Raw genomic sequence first — 22,617 nt, 5'->3', positions numbered from 1 at the left:
GAGCAGTGCTCCAAAAGCTAGTGCTTCCAGTTAAACCTATTGGACTACAACCTGATGTTGTGTGATCTCTCTGTTCCACAACACTACCCAAAGCACTATTTTTAATTGTATAAGTCTTGCCTTTGTTTGTTTTACCAAAATGCAATACTTTGCATTATCCATTCTTCAGCCCATTGAACCAATTAAGATTTCTTTGTAATTGTAGACAGCATTATTCATTATCCACAATATCACCAATCTTAGTGTCTTCCACAAACGTACTAACCACACTTTCTATATTCTCATTTAAATCATTTATATAAATGACAAACAAAATTGAACCCAGGACTGAACACTGCTGGTAACAGGTCTCCAGTCTGAAAATCAACTTTTCCCCTTCACCGTCTCCTGCCATTAAGCCAATTTGTATCCAGTTGGCAAGCTCATCTTGAATCTTATGTCATCTAACTTTCCTAATTAGACTACCATGTGGAACCTTGTCAAAGGTTTTGCTAAAGTCCAAGTAAACAATGTCGACTGCTCAGTTCTTGTCAGTCTTGTTTTTCTTAATCAAAAACACCAATTCCCTTCCTCTTTTGTCTGTTTTGCTATCCTTTCTACATCTGAAACCCAGAACATTGAGCTGCCAGTCCTGTCCATCCCTCAGCCAAGTAATACCTAGGATGTTTTTTCCTCCAGTGTTTCACAAATGGACCATATACACATCCAACCACTTTTAGCTTATAATGACTAAAAATATTGAACTCACGGAAGAATCTTCATTGTCAACCGGCAGCTCAGTCCAAGGTTACCCTGCTGTCAGTAAGTTTTGTCCTTTTGTTACTCAGGACACTGTCCCACCAATGTGACTATATCTGCATCGAAACCTGGCCACCAGACATAATGTCTTGCCAACATGTTTGTTTTTGGAGATCCTTGGATGTTCCTAGTGGAGTTCAGTGAGTATTTGACAGTGATGTTTGCTGGGGACAATTACTGTTGCTTCCCATAACAATAGTTAAAGGCAAAAAAAAACTGCACATGCTGGAATCCAAAGTAGACAAGCAGGAAACTGGGAGAACACAGCACACCCAGCAGCATCAGGAGATGGCAAAGTTGCCGTGTCGGGTATAACTCTGGAGGTGGGGTAAAGGGAACTGCAGATAAAGGGGGTCGGGGAGGCTTTTGAGTGGGGAGGGGGCAGATTGGTGAGGTAGTGATAGTGGACACAAGTAGTGAGTACGATCTTGATGGGAGAGATGAATCTAGGTGGTAGCTAAAAGGAAAGGTCGGTAGGTGGAATTGAAGAGAGGGGAGGGGCTGGAAAAGGAGTGAGAATGGTTGGGAAGGTTATTTGTAATTGGAGAACTCAATGTTGAGGTTGCCAGACTCTAGGCTGCCCAGGCGGAAGAGAAGGTTCCTCCAATTTGCAGTCTGATTCATTTTGGCAATGGAGGAAGCTAAGGATGGATATGTCGAGAGGGATTGGGAAAGGAAGTTGAAATGGGTGGTCCTTACGGGCCTGGCTGAGATGCTGAGTGAACGTTCCCTAAGGTTACATTTGGTCTCACTGATGCAGAGAAGACCACACCGTGAGCACCGAATGCAGTAAACGAGGTTGGAGGAGAGGCAGGTGAATCTCTAATTCACCTGGAAGGACTGTTTGGAGCCTTGGATGGAGGTGAGGGAGGTGGTGTGCCCGCACGTTTTGCACCTTTTACGGTTGCAAGGGAAGGTAATGGGTGGGCGGGGTTGGTGGGGAAAGTGGCGCAAACCAAGGACTGTCAAAGGGAATAGTCATAGAGTCACAGAGATGTACTACATGGAAACAGAGACTAGGGGGGTGGAAAGTGAGGATAAAGACGGCCCTGTCTTTTTTTTGTGTGAGTGGGTGGTGATTTAGAGCAGTGGAGTAAGGAATGGAGGAGGTGAGGTGGAGGGCTGTCTCTATGACAGGGCGGGAAGCTTGGGAGTGGCACATCTCCTTGTCTGAGCAAATGTGATGGGAATACGGGGTGAGAGAAAGTGTTGTGCAGGTAGTTATGGGAAGCTGTGGATTTGTAGTAAATGTCAGTCTGTAAACTGTCGCTGGAAATGGAAACTGAGAGGTCAGCAAAGGGGAGGGAGATGTCTGAGATAAACCAAGTGAATTTGAGGGAAAGGTGGAAGTTTTTGGCGAAGTCGATGAACTGCTGCAGTTCAGCCTGGCTGCAGGATGCAGCACCAATGCAGTTATCGATGTAACGTATTGGTACCCATAGGAATGGCCTCAACCAGCACCTTGGATTCATGTCAGACTACAGGTGACCCCACTGCATGATACAAACCCTCTCACCTCTCCTACTCCCTCCCTGCCCCTCATTCCTACTTGCACTCTCACTCACGCAGATCCTACCTCTCACACAAGCTCTTTCATGCAGACATACACCCCCTGCGCTCACACCAGCGCACAAACCTTCTCACACACTTAACCAAGCTGACATACACACGATCACATGCACTCTCACCCATTCGCACTCTCACTCGCGCACATACAATCTTCGTTCCTACATGCGTACACATATAATCTTCTAGATGTAGATTTGCTCGCTTAGCTGGAAGATTCATTTTCAGACGTTTTGTCACCATACTAGGTAACATCTTCAGTGAGCCTCCAGATGAAGTGCTGCTGATGATTCCTGTTTTCTATTTATATGTTTGGGTTTCTTTGGATTGGTGATGCCATTTCCTATGGTGATGTGATTTCCTGTGCTTTTTCTCAGGGGGTGGTAAATTGGATCCAAGTCAATGTGTTTGTTGATAGAGTTCCGGTTGGAATGCCATGCTTCTAGAAATTCTTGTGCATGTCTCTGTTTGGCTTGTCCTAGGATGGATGTGTTGTCCCAGTTGAAGTGGTGTCCTTCCTTATCTGTATGTGAGGATACTAGTGAGAGAGGGTCATGTCGTTTTGTGGCTAGTTGATGTTCATGTATCCTGATGACTAGTTTTCTGCCTGCGTATCCAATGTAGTATTTATTACAGTCCTTGCACAGTATTTTGTAAATGACATTAGTTTTGCTTGTTGTCTGTATTGGCCCTACAAGTTCGTTTAGCTGCTGTTTAGTGTGTTGGTGGGTTTGTGGGCTACCATGATGCCAAGTGGTCTGAGTAGTCTGGCGGTCATTTTCAAGATGTCTTTGATGTACGGGAGAGTGGCTAGGATCTCTGGACGTGTTTTGTCTGATTGTTTGGGTTTGTTGTTAAGAAATCTGCGGACTGTGTTCATTGGGTACCCATTCTTTTTGAACACACTGGGTGATTTTTCTATGCTCTGCATAGTTCTCCTGTGTTGTAGTGTGTGGTGGCTCGTTGGAATAATGTTCTGATGCAACTTTGTTTGTGGATGTTGGGGCGATTGCGCGGTGGTTCAATATTTGGTGTGTATGTGTTGTTTTCCTGTAGATGCTAGGATACATGACGCTAGCCACCAGGATGGTAATTTTGGAAAACATTTAAGATTGATAAATCCCCAGGGCCAGACCAGATTTATCCTAGGTTGCTCCGGGAAGTGAGAAAGGAGGTTGCTAAGCCGCTTGCGAGGATCTTTGCCTCCTCGCTTTCCACAGGAGTCCTACCAGAGGATTGGAAGGAGGCAAATGTTCCTCTTTTTCAGGAAGGGTAGTAGGGAAATCCCTGGCAATTACAGACCAGTCAGTCTTACGCCTATGGTCAACAAAGTTTTGGAAAGAATTATGAGGGATAGGATTTACGACTATTTGGCAAAGCATAGTGTGATTAAAAGCAGTCAACATGGCTTTGTGAGGGGCAGGTCATGCCTAACTAATCTTATTGAGTTCTTTGAGGAGGTGACAAGACAGGTCGTCGAAGGTCAAGCAGTGGATGTGGTGTATGTGGACTTCAGCGAGGCATTTGGTAAGGTTCCCCATGGTAGGCTCATTCATAAAGTCAGGAAGTATGGGATACAGGGAGATTTAGCTATCTGGATTCAGAATTGGTTGGCTGACAGAAGGCAGAGTGTGGTTGTAGATGGAAAGTATTCTGCCTGAAGGTCAGTGTTGAGTGGGGCTCTACTTGAGCCTCTGCTCTTTGTAGGTTTTATAAATGACTTGGAATGAAGAGGTTGAGGGGTGGGTTAGTAAATTTGTAGATGACACAAAGGTTGGAGATGCTGTCGATAGTATCGAGGGCTATTGCAGGCTACAGCGTGACATAGACAGGATGCAGAGCTGGGCTGAGAAATGTCAGAGGGAGTTCAACCTGGATAAATGCGAAGTGATGCATTTTGGAAGGTCTAACTCGAATGCTGAATATAGGATTAAAGACAGGATTCTTGGCAGTGTGGAGGAACAGAGGGATCTGGGTGTGCAGGTACATAGATCCCTCAAAGTTGCCATGCAAGTGGATAGGATTGTTAAGAAAGCATATGGTGTTTTGGCTTTCATTAACGGGGGATTGAGTTTAAGAGCCGCGAGATTTTGCCACAGCTCTACAAGTGCCTGGTGAGACCACACTTGGAATATTATGTCTAGTTCTGGTTGCCCTACTATAGGAAAGATACAGAGGCTTTGGAGAGGGTGCAAAGAAGGTTTACCAGGATGCTGCCTGGACTGGAGGGCTTGCTTTATGAAGAAAGGTTGATCTTAATCTCCACAACCATCTGATGAAGGAGCAGCGCTCTGAAAGCTAGTGCTACATAAACCTGTTGGACTATAACCTGGTGTGTGGTTTTTAACTTTGTCCACCCTTGTCAAACACCGGCATCTCCAAGTCACGATGTACTGGCAGAAGAGTTGGGGAACAGTACCTGTGTATGTACTGAACAGGAACTGTTCGACATAGCCGGCAAAGAGGCAGAAGTTGCTAGGGCCCGAAGCTGTTACTGGCATTGCCTTATCCTCTTTAAGCAGACCAAGAAGGGGTTGTGGTTCATGACTATCAGGAATTTTCATCCATCAAGGTACTGAGGGAAATTTCTGACTCCAGAAATGACTGCCAATCCTCCTTATACTATTTGGGCATATTTATGCTCTAACCTAGCCAAAGTCTTAGATGCATAAGCTTTTGGGTGTTCCTCTCCAGTGGACTAGCTAATGCCACACCTGTGCCATGCAGGGCAACGCATGCCAATACCAGATCTTTGTTGGGTTCATAGCATGCCAACACATGGTTTCTTTACTTTATCAAAAGCTAGTGCCTGTCTGTAGACCATTTCCAAGGCTGACTTTTTTTTGGTAGGAGTTAATGCAATGGTACCAGGATGAATGCCCAGTTGTGTATGAACATGCTGTAATAGTTTACTAGACCAAGCTCCTGGACAGACATGGGCACTGGGACACCTATGTTCACACTCATTTTATCTTCCAACTTGTGTAACCTGGTCTTGTTAACCCTGCAGCCCAAGTAAATCACTTAGGGGGCCGAGAACATATGTTAACCCCTCCATCCCTGCCCCTGCCCGAGGCATATGCCTGCCTCAAAAACACCTTGGGACCAAATCCAGGCTTTCTAAGTGTTCTGTATTATTTTTCACTTTAATTAGGATGTCATTTAGGTAAATAAACTGAAGATAAACCTCGCAAAATGTTCTCCATCATCTGCTGAAAAATTGAACACGCTAACAATATGATAAATAGCGATTTTGCATATTGGTATAAGCCCTTATGGGTATTAATTGTAGCTTATTTCTGAGAATCCTGGTCTAAACACAAATGCAAGTAAGTGTTTCTCATGTCAAGCTTAATGAAGGAGCAAACTTCTGCCAGCTTTGCATACGAATCCTTTATCCAAGAGATTGGATATTTATAACTGTCAAAAATGGTTAATCGTTTAATTAAGTTCCTCACAAAGGTGAACTAATCCATCAGGGTTCAACGTTGATCCGACCACTTCTGTCCATTGAGAGTTGGACTGGTTTGATGATTCCTTCACTTTCCAGTTTGACTTCTGCTTCTACTTTTGGGCATAAGGCAAATGGCACTGAACAGGCCTTGCAAAATTGCTTCCTGATCAATATATCAAGTCACCTTGGCTCCTCTGGTCCCTAGACCTTTTTGGAAATCTTTCTTTAATTAGGATTTCACTCGGGCAGCTATTTTCTAATCAAAAAATGTTGAGCCAATCTAGTGAATCTCTCACAATCAATTTCACACCTTCAAGCTTGGGCTTGGCTTTAGGCATCCAACCACAATAATTGGTAACCAAACCATCTGCCTTTCATAAGAGATTGTTCCCAAGTACTTCCTCTCAGCCTAGCTGAAGACTTGTGCAAATTCAAGGCCTGGAGTCCAAAGCAGATTTTATTTGAAAATTGTTCTGTGATCACTAATATAGCTGGTATTGATCTTGATTGAAACTGGATGGCCATTTTAGCTACATGTTTATATTAGTTCTGATTTGGATGTTAAGCAATTTAGCTGTTCCAAACCAGATGCAGGCAGAGTTTCCAAGGTATGAATTCTCCTGGATGCCAGCATATGAGATAACTCACTCCATTTAATTCTGACAGGACTCTGCTGTCCCGAATCCACACACTGACAACAATTACAATGTCTTACTGGGTCGGATCTTGAAGAAAATTGGAGTTATTTGGCTGAGACTTGGCTTTCTTTTGCTGTGGGCCGACCTGGAGTTACTTTTATCAGGATATTTCCTGAGTGAGGCTGTGCAGTTTCCTGCTTTCAAGTGGTATTCCTTTGGGCAGTCGTCTGCTTGGGCAGGCTACTTTCATCAGAATAAGTTTCAAATCATGAGCTCCATTTCCAGTGCTGTATTTTCCAGTGATAAAGCCAGTTGTAGCGCCTGCTTGAAGTCCAGTTAAGCTTCAGCCAGCAGATGGTTTTACACTGTCCTGTCATCAATCTTGCATGCTAGACTGTTTCTAAGTATCTCATTAAGACCAGCTATCTTACTCTCGTCATAAACCATGAAATGGATTCTCCTCATTCTCAAACTGCCAAGTAAAAGTGATAACCTCTCAGAATTAAAGAAGGCTTGGGCTTGTAATATTCAATTCTTGAAGGGTTTTAGTATCTGGTGCTGCAGGAAAAGTTAGGCTCCTAGTGATAGAGAATGGCAGCTCTACAGTCTGCCAGGATAATTACTGGTTTCTTGTCTGCCACAATGTCATTTGCCCAGGAAAAGATAACACATTCTTTCCACATACTGAGCCCAGTTCTCGACAGCAGGGTTGAGTGAGTCATGCTTCCCAAACGGAGGCATGTTGCAAGATAATGCTTATGCTCAACTTCAAAAAGACTGTTGTGAGTGAGTTTCTTCAGGATCGTGCTTTACTCTGGTTCTGGACTCCCCTGCTCATTGGGAACATCCTTCCTGTGTTTGCTGTTTCCAATCCCGTTAGAATTTTATAGGTTTTCATGAGATCCCCTCGTCATAACCGATCCAGTCCCTGATCAAAGTCTGACCATCATTCTAAGAATCAGTTGAGTGAATCTTTGTTGCACTGCCTCCATAGTCAGAACATCTCTCCTCAGGTAAGGAGGTTAAAACTGCATTAATTACTCCAAATCTCACCAAGGTCCTAAACAGTTGCAACATGACATCCTGTTCCTGTACTCGAATCCTCTCATTATGAAAGCCAATGTACCATTTGCTGCCTTCATCTGCTGCATCTGCATGCTTACTTTCAGCAACAGATGTGCAAAGACATCTAGGTTTGACTATGTCTCCCCTTTTACAATCTGATGATAATCTGTCTCTTCTGTTTTTGTCACCAAAGCAGGTAACCTCACATTTATCTACATCATACTCCATTTGCTGTGCATTTGCTCATTCAATCAATTTGTCTAAATCACACCGAAGCACTTTCACTTTTCTCACAGTTCACTCACCCTCCACATTTGTGCTGTCTTCAGATTTGGAACTATTACGTTTAGTTCTCATTGAAATCCGTGTAGATTGTGAATGTTTGAAGGTCCGAATACTGATCACTGAGGTACCCTAATAGTCACTGCCTGCTGCTTGAAAAAAGACCCATTTATTTCTATTCTTGTTTCTTGTCTGTCAACTATTTCTCTATCCATGTCGGTACACAACCCCCAGTTTGATGTGTTTGACTTGGGAGATGTGTTTGGAATCTTGGGTAATGAGGAGAGAGGCTACATTTAATGTTTTTCTTTAAAAGTTCAAGTTTTGATTCTTTTTGCTTAATCAGTTTCTCCTTTGCTTCTGAAGGTGCAAACTGCTGCAATGCACTGAGTAGTGCATGAAGTTCATGAGGTGTAGTCACTGTTGTAATAAAGGAGACTTGGAAGTCACTATAAGCATAGCACAATCCCACAGTTGTATTGAGGTAACTTTAATTAATATGTTGATTGAGAGATTTCCTAGGGCACTGCATTAACAGATCATTTTTGAATAACCTGCATTCTCAAAGAGCTGATAAGGCCATTGTTTAACAAATGAACTGAAAGGAGACCCCTTCAGCGCTGCAGCATTCTCTCAATGTCGCAGCACTCTACTGCATGATGTCTAACAAATGGGGTAGGGTTCTGAGGACATTGTCAGCACTTGCCATTTTTCATGCATGATATGACAGGATGTCGCAGCTTTTTGAATATGGGTTACAAACCAGCCAAGCACAGTGGCTTAGTGGTTAGTACTGCTGCCTCACCGCCAAGGACCTAGGTTCAGTTGCAGCCTCAGGCGACTGCACATTTTCCTTTGTCTGGGTTCTTCGGTTTCATCCCACACTCCAAACATGTGCAGGTTAGGTGGGTTGGCCATGTTAAATTGCCCATAGTATCAGGGTTGAGTAGGTTGAGTGTATTAACTGTAGGAAATGTTGGGTCACAGGGAAAAGGGTAAGGTGGTTGGTCTGGGTGGAATGCTCTTTGGAGGGTTGGTGTTGGCTTGATGGGTTTGTTTCCGCATTCGAGGGTTTCTGTGATTCAGATTCTTTGTTCATTTATCATCCTAAAGGCATTTCCAGCAAGTTCCATGAAGTGGCACTCAATAAAAGACAGTACAATCTTAGTATAATAAAACATCTCTCATTAGAAATGCTCTTTACATCATCAATATTGTTATCGGTGAGTGCATGACCTTTCCTGCTTTAGTGGATCTAAGTTATGTAGTGGTACTTTGAGCAACTTTATTCTTTCTTTATTTTTAATGATTTTCTAACCCTAACAATGGGCAAATTAATCTAGAATATCTGAAAATCTCCATTCAATTAATTTTCTGCAAAATAAAGCAGTAGAAACCTTTAGGCAGCACATAAATTACTTTCTAGAATGGAAAGTGTACATAAATGTTTATTGGAATTTAATTATTTTGGTGGTTGTATACAGAGCTTTTGTGCATTCATACCACAGCTCAATATTGTGACAGATTTAATCAAAAAAAATCTGTCAACCTAGTTGATTACTAAACCCTGCAACTTAATTTTATTGCTATTAAAAACATCTTGGAACTTGTATCTTGTATATATAAAATGCTTTATTTTTGAACCTTGCTTAATGTGTTCTTTTTATCTATAAATCTTAAATATCGTACCCATGATAAAATCATGTTTTCCAGTGTTTCTATTAGGAGGGTTGCTAGGCCAATTAATTGCTGTGGATTAAAATCAACCATCCCCTCATCGTCTCTCTCCCACAATCACATCCTCACTCCCACATATATATGAAGTATTTTCAGGAATGTTGACTGTTGCAGCTTCTGGTAATGATACCTTGTTAATTGATTCCAGATGTGCCCTGTCTTTCACAAGCAACAATGGACTTCGATGAAAGTGCGAGAAACGTACTAGATGTAGTGGATGTCCCAGAAACTCTGGTGGGTGAGCGAGCAGCAAGCTATCCATCTCCTGTACACCCCACGACTATCAATTTCTCTTTGAAGCATTGGGGAATTGAAATCAGGTGAGGCAATCTTGCCAAGAATTATAATTAAGAAGTCTAATTACTGAAAGCTTTAAAGCTACTAAAGAACAGCAAGCCAAATTAAGTCTTTAGCAACGTAAACTTACAGGGTGGAATGTTTTTCATGATGGTTGGCAATCTGTGGAATTAATTGTTTGAAGGAACTAAAGTATTCAGTGCAAATTGTGTAAGATTCAAATGATTGCATTTTCAAAAACTGAGAGAATTTGTTTTTTTATTCTGTCATGAGATATGGGCACTGCTAGCAAAGCCAATATTTTGTGCCCATTCCTAATTGCCCTTGAACTGAGTAGCTTGCTAGGTCATTTCGGAGGCGAGTTAAGCTTCACTTGGGCCAGAACAGGTAAGGACAGAACATTTTCTTACTAAAAGGATATTAGTGAACCAGATAGGTTTCTGCAGCAATCAATGATAGATATCATAGTCACCATTTCTAAAATTAATTTTAGATTCCAGATTTATTTCACTGGACTAGTAATCCGGAAGCTCCGGTTCATGATCTGGGAGCTTTGGCTCAAATTCTCAAATGGTAGAATTTGAGCCAAAGCTCCCAGACCTGAGCTTCCGGATTACTAGCCCAGTGACATTACTGCTATGCCTTTGGGGATATGTTGAAGGGGCAAGTAAAGAGAATTTAACTTGAAGAATGAAATACGCTTATTGAGTTCCTTTAAAAATTAGATTAGATTAGATTACTTACAGTGTGGAAACAGGCCCTTCGGCCCAACAAGTCCACACCGCCCCGCCGAAGCGCAACCCACCCATACCCTTGCGTTTACCCCTTGCCTAACACTACGGGCAATTTAGCATAGCCAATTCATGACCTGCACATCTTTGGACTGTGGGAGGAAACCGGAGCACCCGGAGAAAACCCACGCAGACACGGGGAGAACGTGCAAACTCCACACAGTTAGTCGCCTGAGGCGAGAATTGAACCCGGGTCTCTGGCGCTGTGAGGCAGCAGTGCTAGCCACCGTGCCGCCCTTAAATTATTGTAATATAATTTAATATCCACAAAATGCTGGAACAATCCAATCTAGCTAACCACCTGTCCATTCAAAGTGATGTGAAGTTGTACTTGGCATTCAAAGTTTGTAAGAAGATTTGTAGCTTGGGTGCTCGTCGTTGTGGTTCTGTTCGCCGAGCTGGGAATTTGTGTTGCAGACGTTTCGTCCCCTGTCTGGGTGACATCCTCAGTACTAGGGAGCCTCCAAGCACATGTACTTGGCCTGTTGTTGGGAGTCGATAGTGTGGAGCTGGAAAAAGCACAGCAGATCGAGCAGCATCAGAGGAACAGGAGAGCCAACCTTTCATCGAAATTGGGGGATTGGAGATCAATCATCTCTATCCCAGGAACTCCTTAAGATTGAGCCCTTGACCTACCAAGGCAGGTTTCATTCTGGGATCTGACTTGTGCATTAAATGAGATCAGAAGACTGGCGAGAATGTAGTGCAGCCAACAAGTATAGTTACCAGTTGAGTGTATTCAATTGAAGTTCTGATGAATTGCTCCAGTAGTGTCTTAGCCCCACTCATCTTAGCTGTTTCGTTATGACCTTCCTACCATAAAGTCTGAAGTTAAGATGGATACTGAAATTACACAATATTTGTTCCATTTCAATGCCTCAAATACTGAAGTAGCCTTGGATTGGTAAGTGGCAGATGCCATGTTTACCTCACAGCAAGGGTGTCTAACGATTTACCCTTTATGTTCAATGGCATTACCCTCCCCATTGACTAGAAACAACATAAACCAAAAATTACAATAGCAGATCAGACTGTATGGTTTGCAATAAGTAAGTCACCTTCTGACTCTCCAAAGCCTTTATGTCATTGATAAGGCACAAGTTAGGAATGTGATGGAATTTTGTCCACATGCCTGGATGAGTGCATTGACAATGCTTCAGACATTCAACACAATCAAAGTCAAAACATCCACTTGATTGGTACCTCATCCATCATCAGAAATATTCATTCACTCTGTTACCATGTATATTGACTCCTTCAATGGTATCTTTCAAACCAGTGACCTCTACCATGTTTAGTCAAAGTGTAGCCTTTGTTTTTAAGTGCCTGGTGCAGGTAGTTCTCCTATAATGTTGTACTTGCATTCCTGTGTGAAGTTGTGTTATAGAAAATTGTGCAGAAGAAATAATGGGGCCTATGGGAAAAACAGAATGTGGGCAAATCACCAAACGTACCAGAAAAATTGAGTTAAAAATAGTAGTTAGCCTAACACAAACAATAGCACAGTCTAAGTAAGTTTTGACCTGTTGAAACTGACTTGTATGATACTTTATAGTGCAATTCATCAGAACTTCAACTGAATACTCTTGATTGGCATAGAGTCATAGAGACGTACAGCACGGAAACAGGCCCTTCGGTCCAACTTGTCCATGCCAACCTGATATCCCAACTCCATCTAGTCCCATCTGCCAGCTCCCGGCCCATATCCCTCCACACCCTTCCTATTCATAAAACCATCCAGATGCCTTTTAAGTGTTAGCCTCTACCACTTCGTCTGGCAGCTCATTCCATATATGTACCACCCTTTGTGTGAAACAGCTGCCGCTTAGGTCTCTTTTCCCTCTCACCCTAAACCTATGCCCTCTAATTCTGGACTCCCCCACCCCAGGGAAAAAACCTTGTCTATTTATCCTATCCATGCCCCTCATGATTTTGTAAACCTCTGACACTCCAGGGAAAACAGCCCCAGCCTGTGCAACCTCTCTCTAGGTCAAATCCTCCAACCCTGGCAACATCCTTGTAAATCTTTGCTGAACCCTTTCAAGTTTCACAACATGTTTCCGATAGGAAGGAGACCAGAATTGCACAAATATTCCAAAAGTGGCTTTAACAGCTGCAACATGACCTCCCAACTCCTGTACTCAATACTCCAACCAATAAAGGAAAGCATACCAAACATCGCCTTCACGATTCTATCTGCGACAACACTTTCAAGGAGCTATGAACCTGCACTCCAAGATCTCTGTTCAGCAACACTCCCTAGAACCTTACCATTAAGTGTATAAGTCCTGCTAAGATTTGCTTTCCCAAAGTGCAGCACCTCACATTTCTCTAAATTAAACTCCATCTGGCACTTCTCAGCCCATTGGCCCATCTGATCAAGATCCCGTTGTAATCTGAGGTACCCTTCTTCGCTGTCCACTTCACTTCCAATTTTGTTGTTATCTGCACACTTACTAACTATACCTCTTATGCTCACATCCAAATCATTTATATAAATAATGGACCCAACACTGATCCTTGTGGCACTCCACTGGTCAGAAGCTTCCAATCTGAAAAACGCCCCTCCACCACCAACCTCTGTCTTCTACCTTTTGAGCCAGTTCAGTACCCAAATGGCTAGTTCTCCCTCTATTCTATGAGATCTAACCTTGCTAACCAGTCTCCCTTGCCGAAAGCCTCCCTGTAGTCCATGTAGATCACATCTAATACTCTATCTTCATTAATCCTCTTTGTTACTTTTTAAAAAAAACTCAATCAAGTTTGTGAGACATGACTTCCATGGACAAAGCCATGTTGACTATCCCTAATCAGTACTTGCTTTTCTAAATACATGCACATCCTGTCCTTCAGGATTCCATCCAACAACTTGCCCACCACAGATGTCAGGCTCATTGGTCTGTAGTTCCCTGACTTGTCCTTACCACCTTTCTTAAACAGTGGCACCACGTTAGCCAACCTTCAGTCTCCCGGCACCTCACCTGTGACTATCAATGATACAAATATCTCAGCAAGAGGCCTAGCAATCATGTCTCTAGCTTCCCACAGAGTTCCAGGGTATACCTGATCCGATCCTGGGGATTTATTTACTTCTGTGTATTTCAAGACATCCAACACTTGCTCCTCTGTAACATGGACATTTTTCAAGGCGTCACCATCTATTTCCCTACAGTCTATATCTTCCATATCCTTTTCCACAGTAAATACTGATGCAAAATACTCATTTAGTATCTCGCCCATCTCCTGCGGTTCCTGCTGATCTTTGAGGGGCCCTATTCTCTCCCTAGTTACCCTTTTGTCCTTAATATATTTGTAAAAACCCTTTGGATTCTCCTTAACTCTATTTGCCAAAGCTATCTCATATCCCTTTTTGCCCTCCTGATTTCCCTCTTGAGTATACTCCTACTTCCTTTATACTCTTCTAAGGATTCACTCGATCTATCCTGTCTATCCCTGACGTAAGTTTCCTTCTTTTTCTTAACCAAACCCTCAACTTCTTTAGTCACCCAGCATTCCCTCTACCTACCAGCTTTTCCTTTCGCCCTAACAGGAATATATTTATTCTGGAATTGTGTTATCTCATTTCTGAAGGCTTCCCATTTTCCAGCTGTCCCTTTATCTGTGAACATTTGCCCCCAATCAGCTTTTGAAAGTTCTTGCCTAATACCGTCAAAATTGGCCTTTCTCCAATTTAGAACTTGAACTTTTAGATCTGGTCTATCCTTTTCCAGAACTATTTTAAAGCTGATAGAATTATGGTCGCTGGCCCCAAAGTACTCTCCCACTGACAACTCAGTCACCTGCCCTGCCTTATTTCCCAAGAGTAGGTCAGGTTTTGCACCTTCTCTAGTAGGTACATCCACATACTGAATCAGAAGATTTTCTTGTACACACTTAACAAATTCCACTCCATCTGAACCCTTAACACTATAGCAGTCCCAGGCTATGCTTAGAAAGTTAAAATCCCCTACCTACCATAAGCATTCTATTATTCTTACAGGTAACGGAGATCTCCCTACAAGTTTGTTTCTCAATTTCCCTCTGACTATTAGGGGGTTTATAATACTATCCCAATAAGGTGATCACCCCTTTCTGCTCAGTTCCTCCCAAATAACTTCCCTGGATGTATTTCCGGGAATATCCTCTCTCAGTACAGCTGTAATGCTATCCCTTATCAAAAACGCCACTCCTCCTCGTCCTCTCTTGCCTCCCTTTCTGTCCTTCCTGTAGCCTGGAACATTAAGCTGCCAATCCTCTCCATACCGTAGCAGTGTTTCTGTAATTGTGATGATATCCCAGTCCCATGTTCCTAACCATGCCCTGAGTTCATCTACCTTCCTTGTTAGGCCTCTTGCATTGAAATAAATGCAGTTTAATTAATCAGTCCCAAATTGTTCTCTGCTTTGTCCCTGCCTGCCCTGTCTGTTTGACTCGCTTCTTTTCTTAACTGTACCACTCTCAGATTGATCATTTTCCACACTATCTCCCTTGGTCCCACCCCCCCCCAACTTACTAGTTTAAATCCTCCCGAGCAGCTCTAGCAAATCTCCCTGCCGATATATTAGTTCCCTTTCCAATTTAGGTGGCATCTGTCCTCCTTGTACAGGTCACTTCTACCCCAGAAGAGATTCCAATGATCCAAAAATGTGAATCCTTCTCCCATGCACCAGCTCCTCAGCCATGCATTCATTTGCTCTATCATTCTATTCCTACCCTCGCTAGCTTGTAACACCAGGAGTAATCCAGATATTACTACTTTCGAGGACCACTTTTTTTAAGTTCCTGCCTAACTCTCTGTAATCTCACTTCAGAATCTCAACCTTTTCTCTTCCTATGTCGTTGGTTCCAATGTGTACAATGACCTCCTGCTGGCACCTCGCCCCCCCCCCTCCTTTCAGAATGTTCTGCACCCTCTCTGAGACATCCTTGATCCTGGCACCAGGGAAACAACACACCGTTCTAATTTTTTTGGTGCTGGCCACAGAAATGTCTGTCTGTACCTCAGACTAGAGAGTCCCCTAACAAAATCGATCTCTTGGAACCTAACATATCCCTCATTGCATTGCATTAGACCGAGTCTGAAAACCAGAAACTTGGTTGTTCGTGGTACGTTCCCCTGAAAATCCATCACCCCCTACATTTTCCAAAACAGCATACTTGTTTGAAATAGGGATAGCCACAGAAGACTCCTGCACCAACTGCCTAACTCTCTTACCTTTCCTGGAGTTAACCCATTATGTGACTGTATCTGCATCTTTTCCCGCTTCCTATAAATGCCATCCATGACATCCCCTTGCTCTCGTAAATTCCTCATTGCCTTGAACTGTCTCTCCAACCGATCCTTTCGATCCGATAGAATTTGCAACCAACCATTTATTGCAGATATAATCCTCAGTAACATGTAACCTCTCTCTAAACCCCTATTTCCGACAGAGCATCTCACTCTAATAAAGGCCATTTTTGCTTCTTTCAATCTACAGACCCAGAAAATAGCACTGTTTTATTCCTCTACAAAACACTGCTCCAGCTTAAATTAATACTTATGGCTTATATTTTTAAGTTTAATCAAGAGATATGTCTCAATATAACATATAATCTAGGAAGAACTCATTCTACTCATTGCTGACTGACTGTAAGGCCACGCTTAAAAAATCCACCTATGTGTTTCTGTGCTGTGACCTCTCTGAAATAGATCTCTCCAAGATTAGTTGTGAATTTCACTGTTTGTTAATTTTCCCAGATGCACTCCAATGACCAGTGACACAAGAATTCAAACAGCAAAGGCAATAACTGTGCAGGTTCACTGCTGTGCCAGTTAGCAATGTGGGTTTCTTTCTCTCTCCCCTGCACTGGTCTCACCATGTGCTTCCTTTGTCTATTCCTCTCCCTTTTAAAAATGCCGTTGTTTTGACTTTTTTCTGAAGTTCCAAAACAATGCTACAGCATATAAAACAGTGATTGCTGCTCCTGAAATTCGAGGAAATCATCTCCAACACCTAAAATACCTCAAAAAAGGAGCAGCTGTTTTAGCCAGAAATGTTTCCTGTCCTCCATCTTGGATTACCTAGAATCATCTATACTTGCTGGCTGCACTACATTCTAGCCAGTCTTCTGATCCCATCCAATGATAACACTACAAAAGTCAGATCCCAGAATGAAACCTACCTTGAAAGGTCAAGGGCTGAACCTTAAATTGACCCCTAGCGAAACAAATTTTCAGAGGGGTCACATTGTATTGCTTGGGAATGTCTATCACTTTATTTTACATAGCCTGCCTGATTTATTACCTACCCTACTCTTTGGTGCCCCTCTCTCACATTCTAGCACCATTGTACCTGTGCCATTTCCAAAATAACTCATCACTTGCAAAACATCCCAGAATCGACTAACATCTGTGGTAAAGCACCATATTTAAAAAGGTATTGTGCACCCAGACAAGAGCTGACAGTCTGGAGTTGCCTTGCATGGTTCCTGACGTGGGCCCTGGACGTGACAGACAATGGAAAAGGGGTGGGGAATGGGGATGGGGATATCCTTTTCTCCCAGGCCTGAGGACATCATTCTACTGGAACCACGTCAACCTGGACCAAGTTTACCATCCAGACCAGCGCAGACTCAACCATCTGAAGGAGTGCACGGAATGTAGGAAGAAGATCAATCGATACCTCCGCTCTGCCAGTGAAAGTACCATCATCTTGTTGTTACCTCACACTCTCTCTGTCTCTTCTACTGTACCCACCATGTTGTGCAACATCTTTTCCAATCACACTCATCCTCGCTAACATGTGACCCTGGCTAACCCTGAATTTCTTCTGCACAGCTCACTCAGTCCCTCAGGACATCTTCACCCATGCACCAAAAGTAGCAATATGTGCCACTTGTCTCCCTCACCCACTATGTATAGAATTTTCTGACCTTGACCACCCTGAAAAGCTGTCTGACCATGTCCAAGCCCATGTACTGGTATTTGTTTGTAATGATTAGTCACTGAAACAGATCCATATGAGTCTGCAGGTATTATTTAACATCTAAACATATTTTTTAAACAAAGTGGAAAAAAACTCTTAATACAAACAACAAAGTCAAGTTTCAAACTGCTCCTCATCACTCTCCTTTTACTCTTAGTCAATTCCAGTGAAATTTCACGCTTAAACCTTAAGTATTTAAATGAATAGATTGCTCCCAGCTTCTTGTCCTCAGGCTGTAGAGACATTTCCACGATGCTCCTCCAAGTCCACTAGCACAAACATTTCACAATGCCTTTCACAAAGCTCTTCACATAAAGCACACGAGTCAACTGAACACATGATGCCAATGCAGAGCCCAGTCCGCTGTTCACTGCAACACCTCATGCCAGGGATGAGAATCGCGTAACAGCGAACAGGAGTTTGCTTTATAAAAGAGAGGTCGGCAATTCACAAATTGTGTTTAATAAACATGCGTTTTAGGAGAGCTATCAGTACATTGTACATGGCTTTGCTTGTAATAGTGTAAAACTCCTAACACTGAGAGATAAATATAATTCAAATATGGGAATAAATCCAGTCCTTAGGGGACTATAATATTTTTCTTTAAAAGCCTGGAAGTTGAATTGGAATCAAAAACTTTTACATTCAGAAGCAGATGGTGTCTCCTGACTGACATGAAAATGTTTTAAGAATTCTTTTAACTGGCTGAAATCTAAAATGATGTAAACAAAAATATAATGAAAATGTTGTGTGTCAGTGAAGCTAAAAGGGTCTGTTGTGCTGTACCAGTTTACTCTGTAGTTTATGGGCTCTTTGTATTACGACGTGTTGGTCAGGCACTAGTAGGTGATGCCTTTCTGTTTACACCTGAGGAGCTTCTCTTAATCAGCTCCTGAGAAAGCCTGTTGTTTTGGTCCAATGAGGACTTGCTATTTTAGAACATAGAACAGTCCAGCACAATACAGACCCTTCAGCTCTCTGACCTTTTAACCTTCTCTAAGGTAAAAACTAACCTACATACCTTTCATTTCATTTTACTGTTATCCATGTGCTTATCCAGGAATTGCTTTAATGTCCATGTATCTGACTCTAGTACCACCGCTGGCAGTGCATTGCACACACCGACCACTCTGAGTAAAGAATCTACTCTGACATCTCCCCAAACCTTCCTCCAATTACCTTAAAATTATGACCCCTTGTGATAGCCATTTCTGCCCTGGGGAAAAGTCTCTGGCAATCCAGTTACTCTATGCCAGTCATCTTGTACACATCTATCAAGTCACCTCTCATCCTCCTTCACTCCAATGAGAAAAGCCCTAGCTCCCTCAACCTTTCTTTATAAGACCTGCCTTCCAGACCAGGCAGCATTCTGGTAAATCTCCTCTGCATCCTTTCTAAAGCTTCCACATCCTTCCTATAATGAGGTAACCAGAACTGAAACACAATATTCCAAGTGTGGCCTAACTAGGGCTTTATAGAGCTGTAGCATAACCTCATGGCTCTTAAATTCAGTTTCCCTGCTAATGAAAGCCAACACACCATACGTCACGTTAACAACTCTATCAACTTGGGTGGTAACTTTGAGGGATCAATGGATAGTGGACTTCAAACTCCTTTTGTTCTTCCACACTGCCAAGATTCCTGCCTTTAATCCTATAATCTGCATTCAAATTTCACCTTCCTAAATGAATTACTTCGCATTTTGCCAGGTTGAACACCATCTGCCACTTCTCAGCCCAGCTCTGCATCCTGTTGCAACTAACCTTTGTGTCATTGGCAAATTTGCTAACCCACTCTTCCGCTTCATCATCCAAGTCATTTATAAAAATCACAAAGAAGCAGAGATCCCAGAACAGATCTCTGCGGAACACCACTGGTCATTGAGCTCCAGGCTGAATACATTCCATCCACTACTGTCTTCTATGGACCAGCCAATTCTGTATCCTGACAGCCAAATTTCCCTGTATCCCATGCCTCCTCACTTTCTGAATGAGCCTACTGTGAGGATCCTTAACAAATGCCTTGCTAAAATCCATACACCACATTATTGCTCTATCTTGTGCATGTGTTTTGTCACATCCTCAAAGAACTCAATAAGGCCCGCGAGGCATGACCTGCACCCTCAAAGCCATGCTGACTATCTCTCATCAAACTATGCCTTACCAAATAATCATAAATCCTGTCTCTCAGTCTTCTCCAATAATTTGTCCAGCACTGACATAAGACTGACTGGTCTGTAATTCCTAGGGTTAACCCTATTCCCTTTCTTGAATAATATTTGCCACCCTCCCAATCATCTGATACTACTCCAGTGGGCAGTGAGGAAGCAAAGATCACCGTCAAAGGCGCAACAATCTCTTCCCTCGCTTCCTGTAGTAACTTTGGGTATATCCTTCTGGTCGAAGAGTGTGGTGCTGGAAAAGCAGCCAGTCAGGCAACATCCGAGGAACAGGAGAACTGACGTTTCGAGCATAAGCCCTTCATCTTCATAGGAATATCCCATCTGACTCGGCGGACTTATCTATCCTCGCGTTTTTCAACACTTCCAGCATATCCTCCTCCTTAACACCAACCTGTTTGAGCATATCAGCCTGTTCCACACTGCCCTAGCAAACGAAAAGGTCCCTCTCACTAGTGAATACTGAAGCGAAGTATTCATTAAGGACCTCCTCTACCACCTCCGACACGAGGCACAAGATCCCCCCATTATCCCTAATTGGCCCTACCCTCAATCTGGCCATCCTCTTGCTCCTCTCACAAGTGTAGAACACCTTGGGGTTTTCCTTAATCCTACCCGCCAAGCCCCTTCTAGCTCTCCTAAGTCCATTTTTCAGTTTCTTCCTGGCTATCTTATAACCCTCTAGAGCCCTGTCTGATCCTTGCTTCCTCAATCTTAAGTAAACTTTCTTCTTCCTCTTGACTAGATGTTCCACGTCTCTAGTCATCCAAGGTACCTTCACCCTACCATCGCTTCCTTGCCTCAGTGGACAAATCTGTCCAGCACTCGTAGCAGGAACTCCCTAAACAACCTCCACTTTTCTGTCGTGGATTTCCCTGAGAACATCTATTCCCAATTTATGCTCCTCAGTTCCTGCCTAATATTATTGTAATTCTCCCTCCCCCAATTAAGTACTTTTCCATACTATCTGCTCGTATCCCTTTCCCTGACTATAGTAAAGGTCAGGGAGTTGGGATCACTATCACCGAAATGCGCTCCCAACCAGGAGATCTGACACCTGACCTGGTTTGTGGCCAAACACTAAATCCAATGTGGCTTCCCCTCTTGTCAGCGTATATACATATTGAGTCAGGAATCCTTCCTTGATGCACCTGAGAAAATCCGTTCCATCCAAACTATTTGTACTAAGTCTCCAATCACTTTAAGGGAAGTTGAAATCGCCCATGTCAACAACCTTCTGCACCTTTCCAAAATCTGCCTCCCAATCTGCTCCTCTGCTTCCCTGTTGCTATTGGAGGCGGTCTATAGAAAGCTCCCAATAAAGTGACTGCTCGTTTCCTATTTCTAACTTCCACCCATACTGACTCTGCAGATAAATCCTCCTCGACGACCTCCCTTTCTGCAGTTGTGATTCTATCCCTAACTAGCAATGCCACTCTCCCCCCACCACCCCCATCATCACCTATTTTACCTCCCTGTCTCTTTGTTTTGAAACATCTACACCCCGGAACCTCGAACGACCATTCCTATCCCTGTCATATCCAAGTCTCCGTAATAGTCACAACATTGTAGTTCCAAGTACTGATCCATGTTCTAAGTTCATCGCCCTTATTCCTGAGACATGTGTTAAAATAGACACACTTCAGCCCATCACACTGACTGCACCTTTGCATGTCAACTGTCTGTCCTTCCTCACAGACCCTCTGCATGCTGTATCTGCCTGTTCACCAGCTACCCCATCTCTGATCCGTAGCTCTGGTTCCCATGTCCCTGCCAAATTAGTTAAAACCCTCCCACCCAGGATATTGGTACCCCCTCAGGTCAGGTGCAACCTGTCCTTCTTGTACAGGTCCCACCTTCCCTAGAAGGTATCCCAATGATCCCTACACCAGCTCTGCAGCCGCGTGTTCAGCTGCACTCGCTCTCTGTTCCTAGCCTCACTCACCCGCGGCACTGGTAGCAATCCTGAGATTATTACTCTACTAGTCCTGCTTCCAAACTAACTCCCTATATTCACTTTTCAAATCCTCATCCCTTTTCCTAGCTGTGTCCTAGGTACCAGTGTGTACTCTGACTTCTCCGCTACATCGATGACTGCATTGGCGCTGCCTCATGCTCCCACGAGGAGGTGGAACAGTTCATCCGCTTTACCAACACCTTCCACCCTGACCTCAAATTCACCTGGACCGTTTCAGACTCCTCCCTCCCCTTCCTAGACCTTTCAATTTCTATCTCGGGCAACCGAATCAACACGGACATTTACTATAAACCGACCGACTCCCACAGCTACCTAAGAGTACACCTCCTCCCACCCAGCCCCCTGTAAAAACGCCATCCCATATTCCCAATTCCTTCGTCTCCGCCACATCTCCCAGGAGGACCAGTTCCAAATCCGTATAACCCAGATGGCCTCTTTCTTCAAGGACCGCAATTTCCCCCCAGACGTGGTCGACAATGCCCTCCACTGCATCTCTTCCACTTCCCGCTCCTCCACCCTTGAGCCCCGCCCCTCCAACCGCCACCAGGACAGAACCCCACTGGTCCTCACCTACCACCCCACCAACCTCCATGTACAGCGGATCATCCGCCGTCATTTCCGCCACCTCCAAACGGACCCCACCACCAGGGATATATTTCCCTCCCCTCCCCTATCAGCGTTCCGAAAAGACCACTCCCTCCGTGACTCCCTCGTCAGGTCCACACCCCCCACCAACCCAACCTCCACTCCCAGCACCTTCCCCTGCAACCGCAAGAAATGCAAAACTTGCGCCCACACCTCCCCCTTACTTCCCTCCAAGGCCCCAAGGGATCCTTCCATATCCGCCATAAATTCACCTGCACC

The 22,617-nt window shown here is 43.6% G+C and overlaps 1 protein-coding gene across 4 annotated transcripts in view; it reads left to right on the top strand.

Moving 5' to 3' along the window:
- tbc1d2b (TBC1 domain family, member 2B) overlaps nt 1-22,617 on the top strand; it is a 161,623-nt gene that overhangs the window by 65,058 nt on the left and 73,948 nt on the right. For all 4 annotated transcript variants that reach the window (XR_006309806.1, XM_043680142.1, XM_043680144.1 and 1 more), the window contains one exon: nt 9,689-9,860. Coding sequence is in view for 3 of the 4 variants with exons in the window: in XM_043680142.1 (XP_043536077.1) it covers nt 9,689-9,860 (172 nt within the window). In the remaining variant the exon portion in view is untranslated. The remainder of the gene's footprint in view (nt 1-9,688; nt 9,861-22,617) is intronic.

This window comes from Chiloscyllium plagiosum, chromosome 40, assembly GCF_004010195.1.
Source record: "Chiloscyllium plagiosum isolate BGI_BamShark_2017 chromosome 40, ASM401019v2, whole genome shotgun sequence".
NCBI lineage: Eukaryota > Metazoa > Chordata > Chondrichthyes > Orectolobiformes > Hemiscylliidae > Chiloscyllium > Chiloscyllium plagiosum.
The sequence above is the reverse complement of the archived record's forward strand: the minus strand, read 5'-3'. Positions and strand labels throughout refer to the sequence as shown.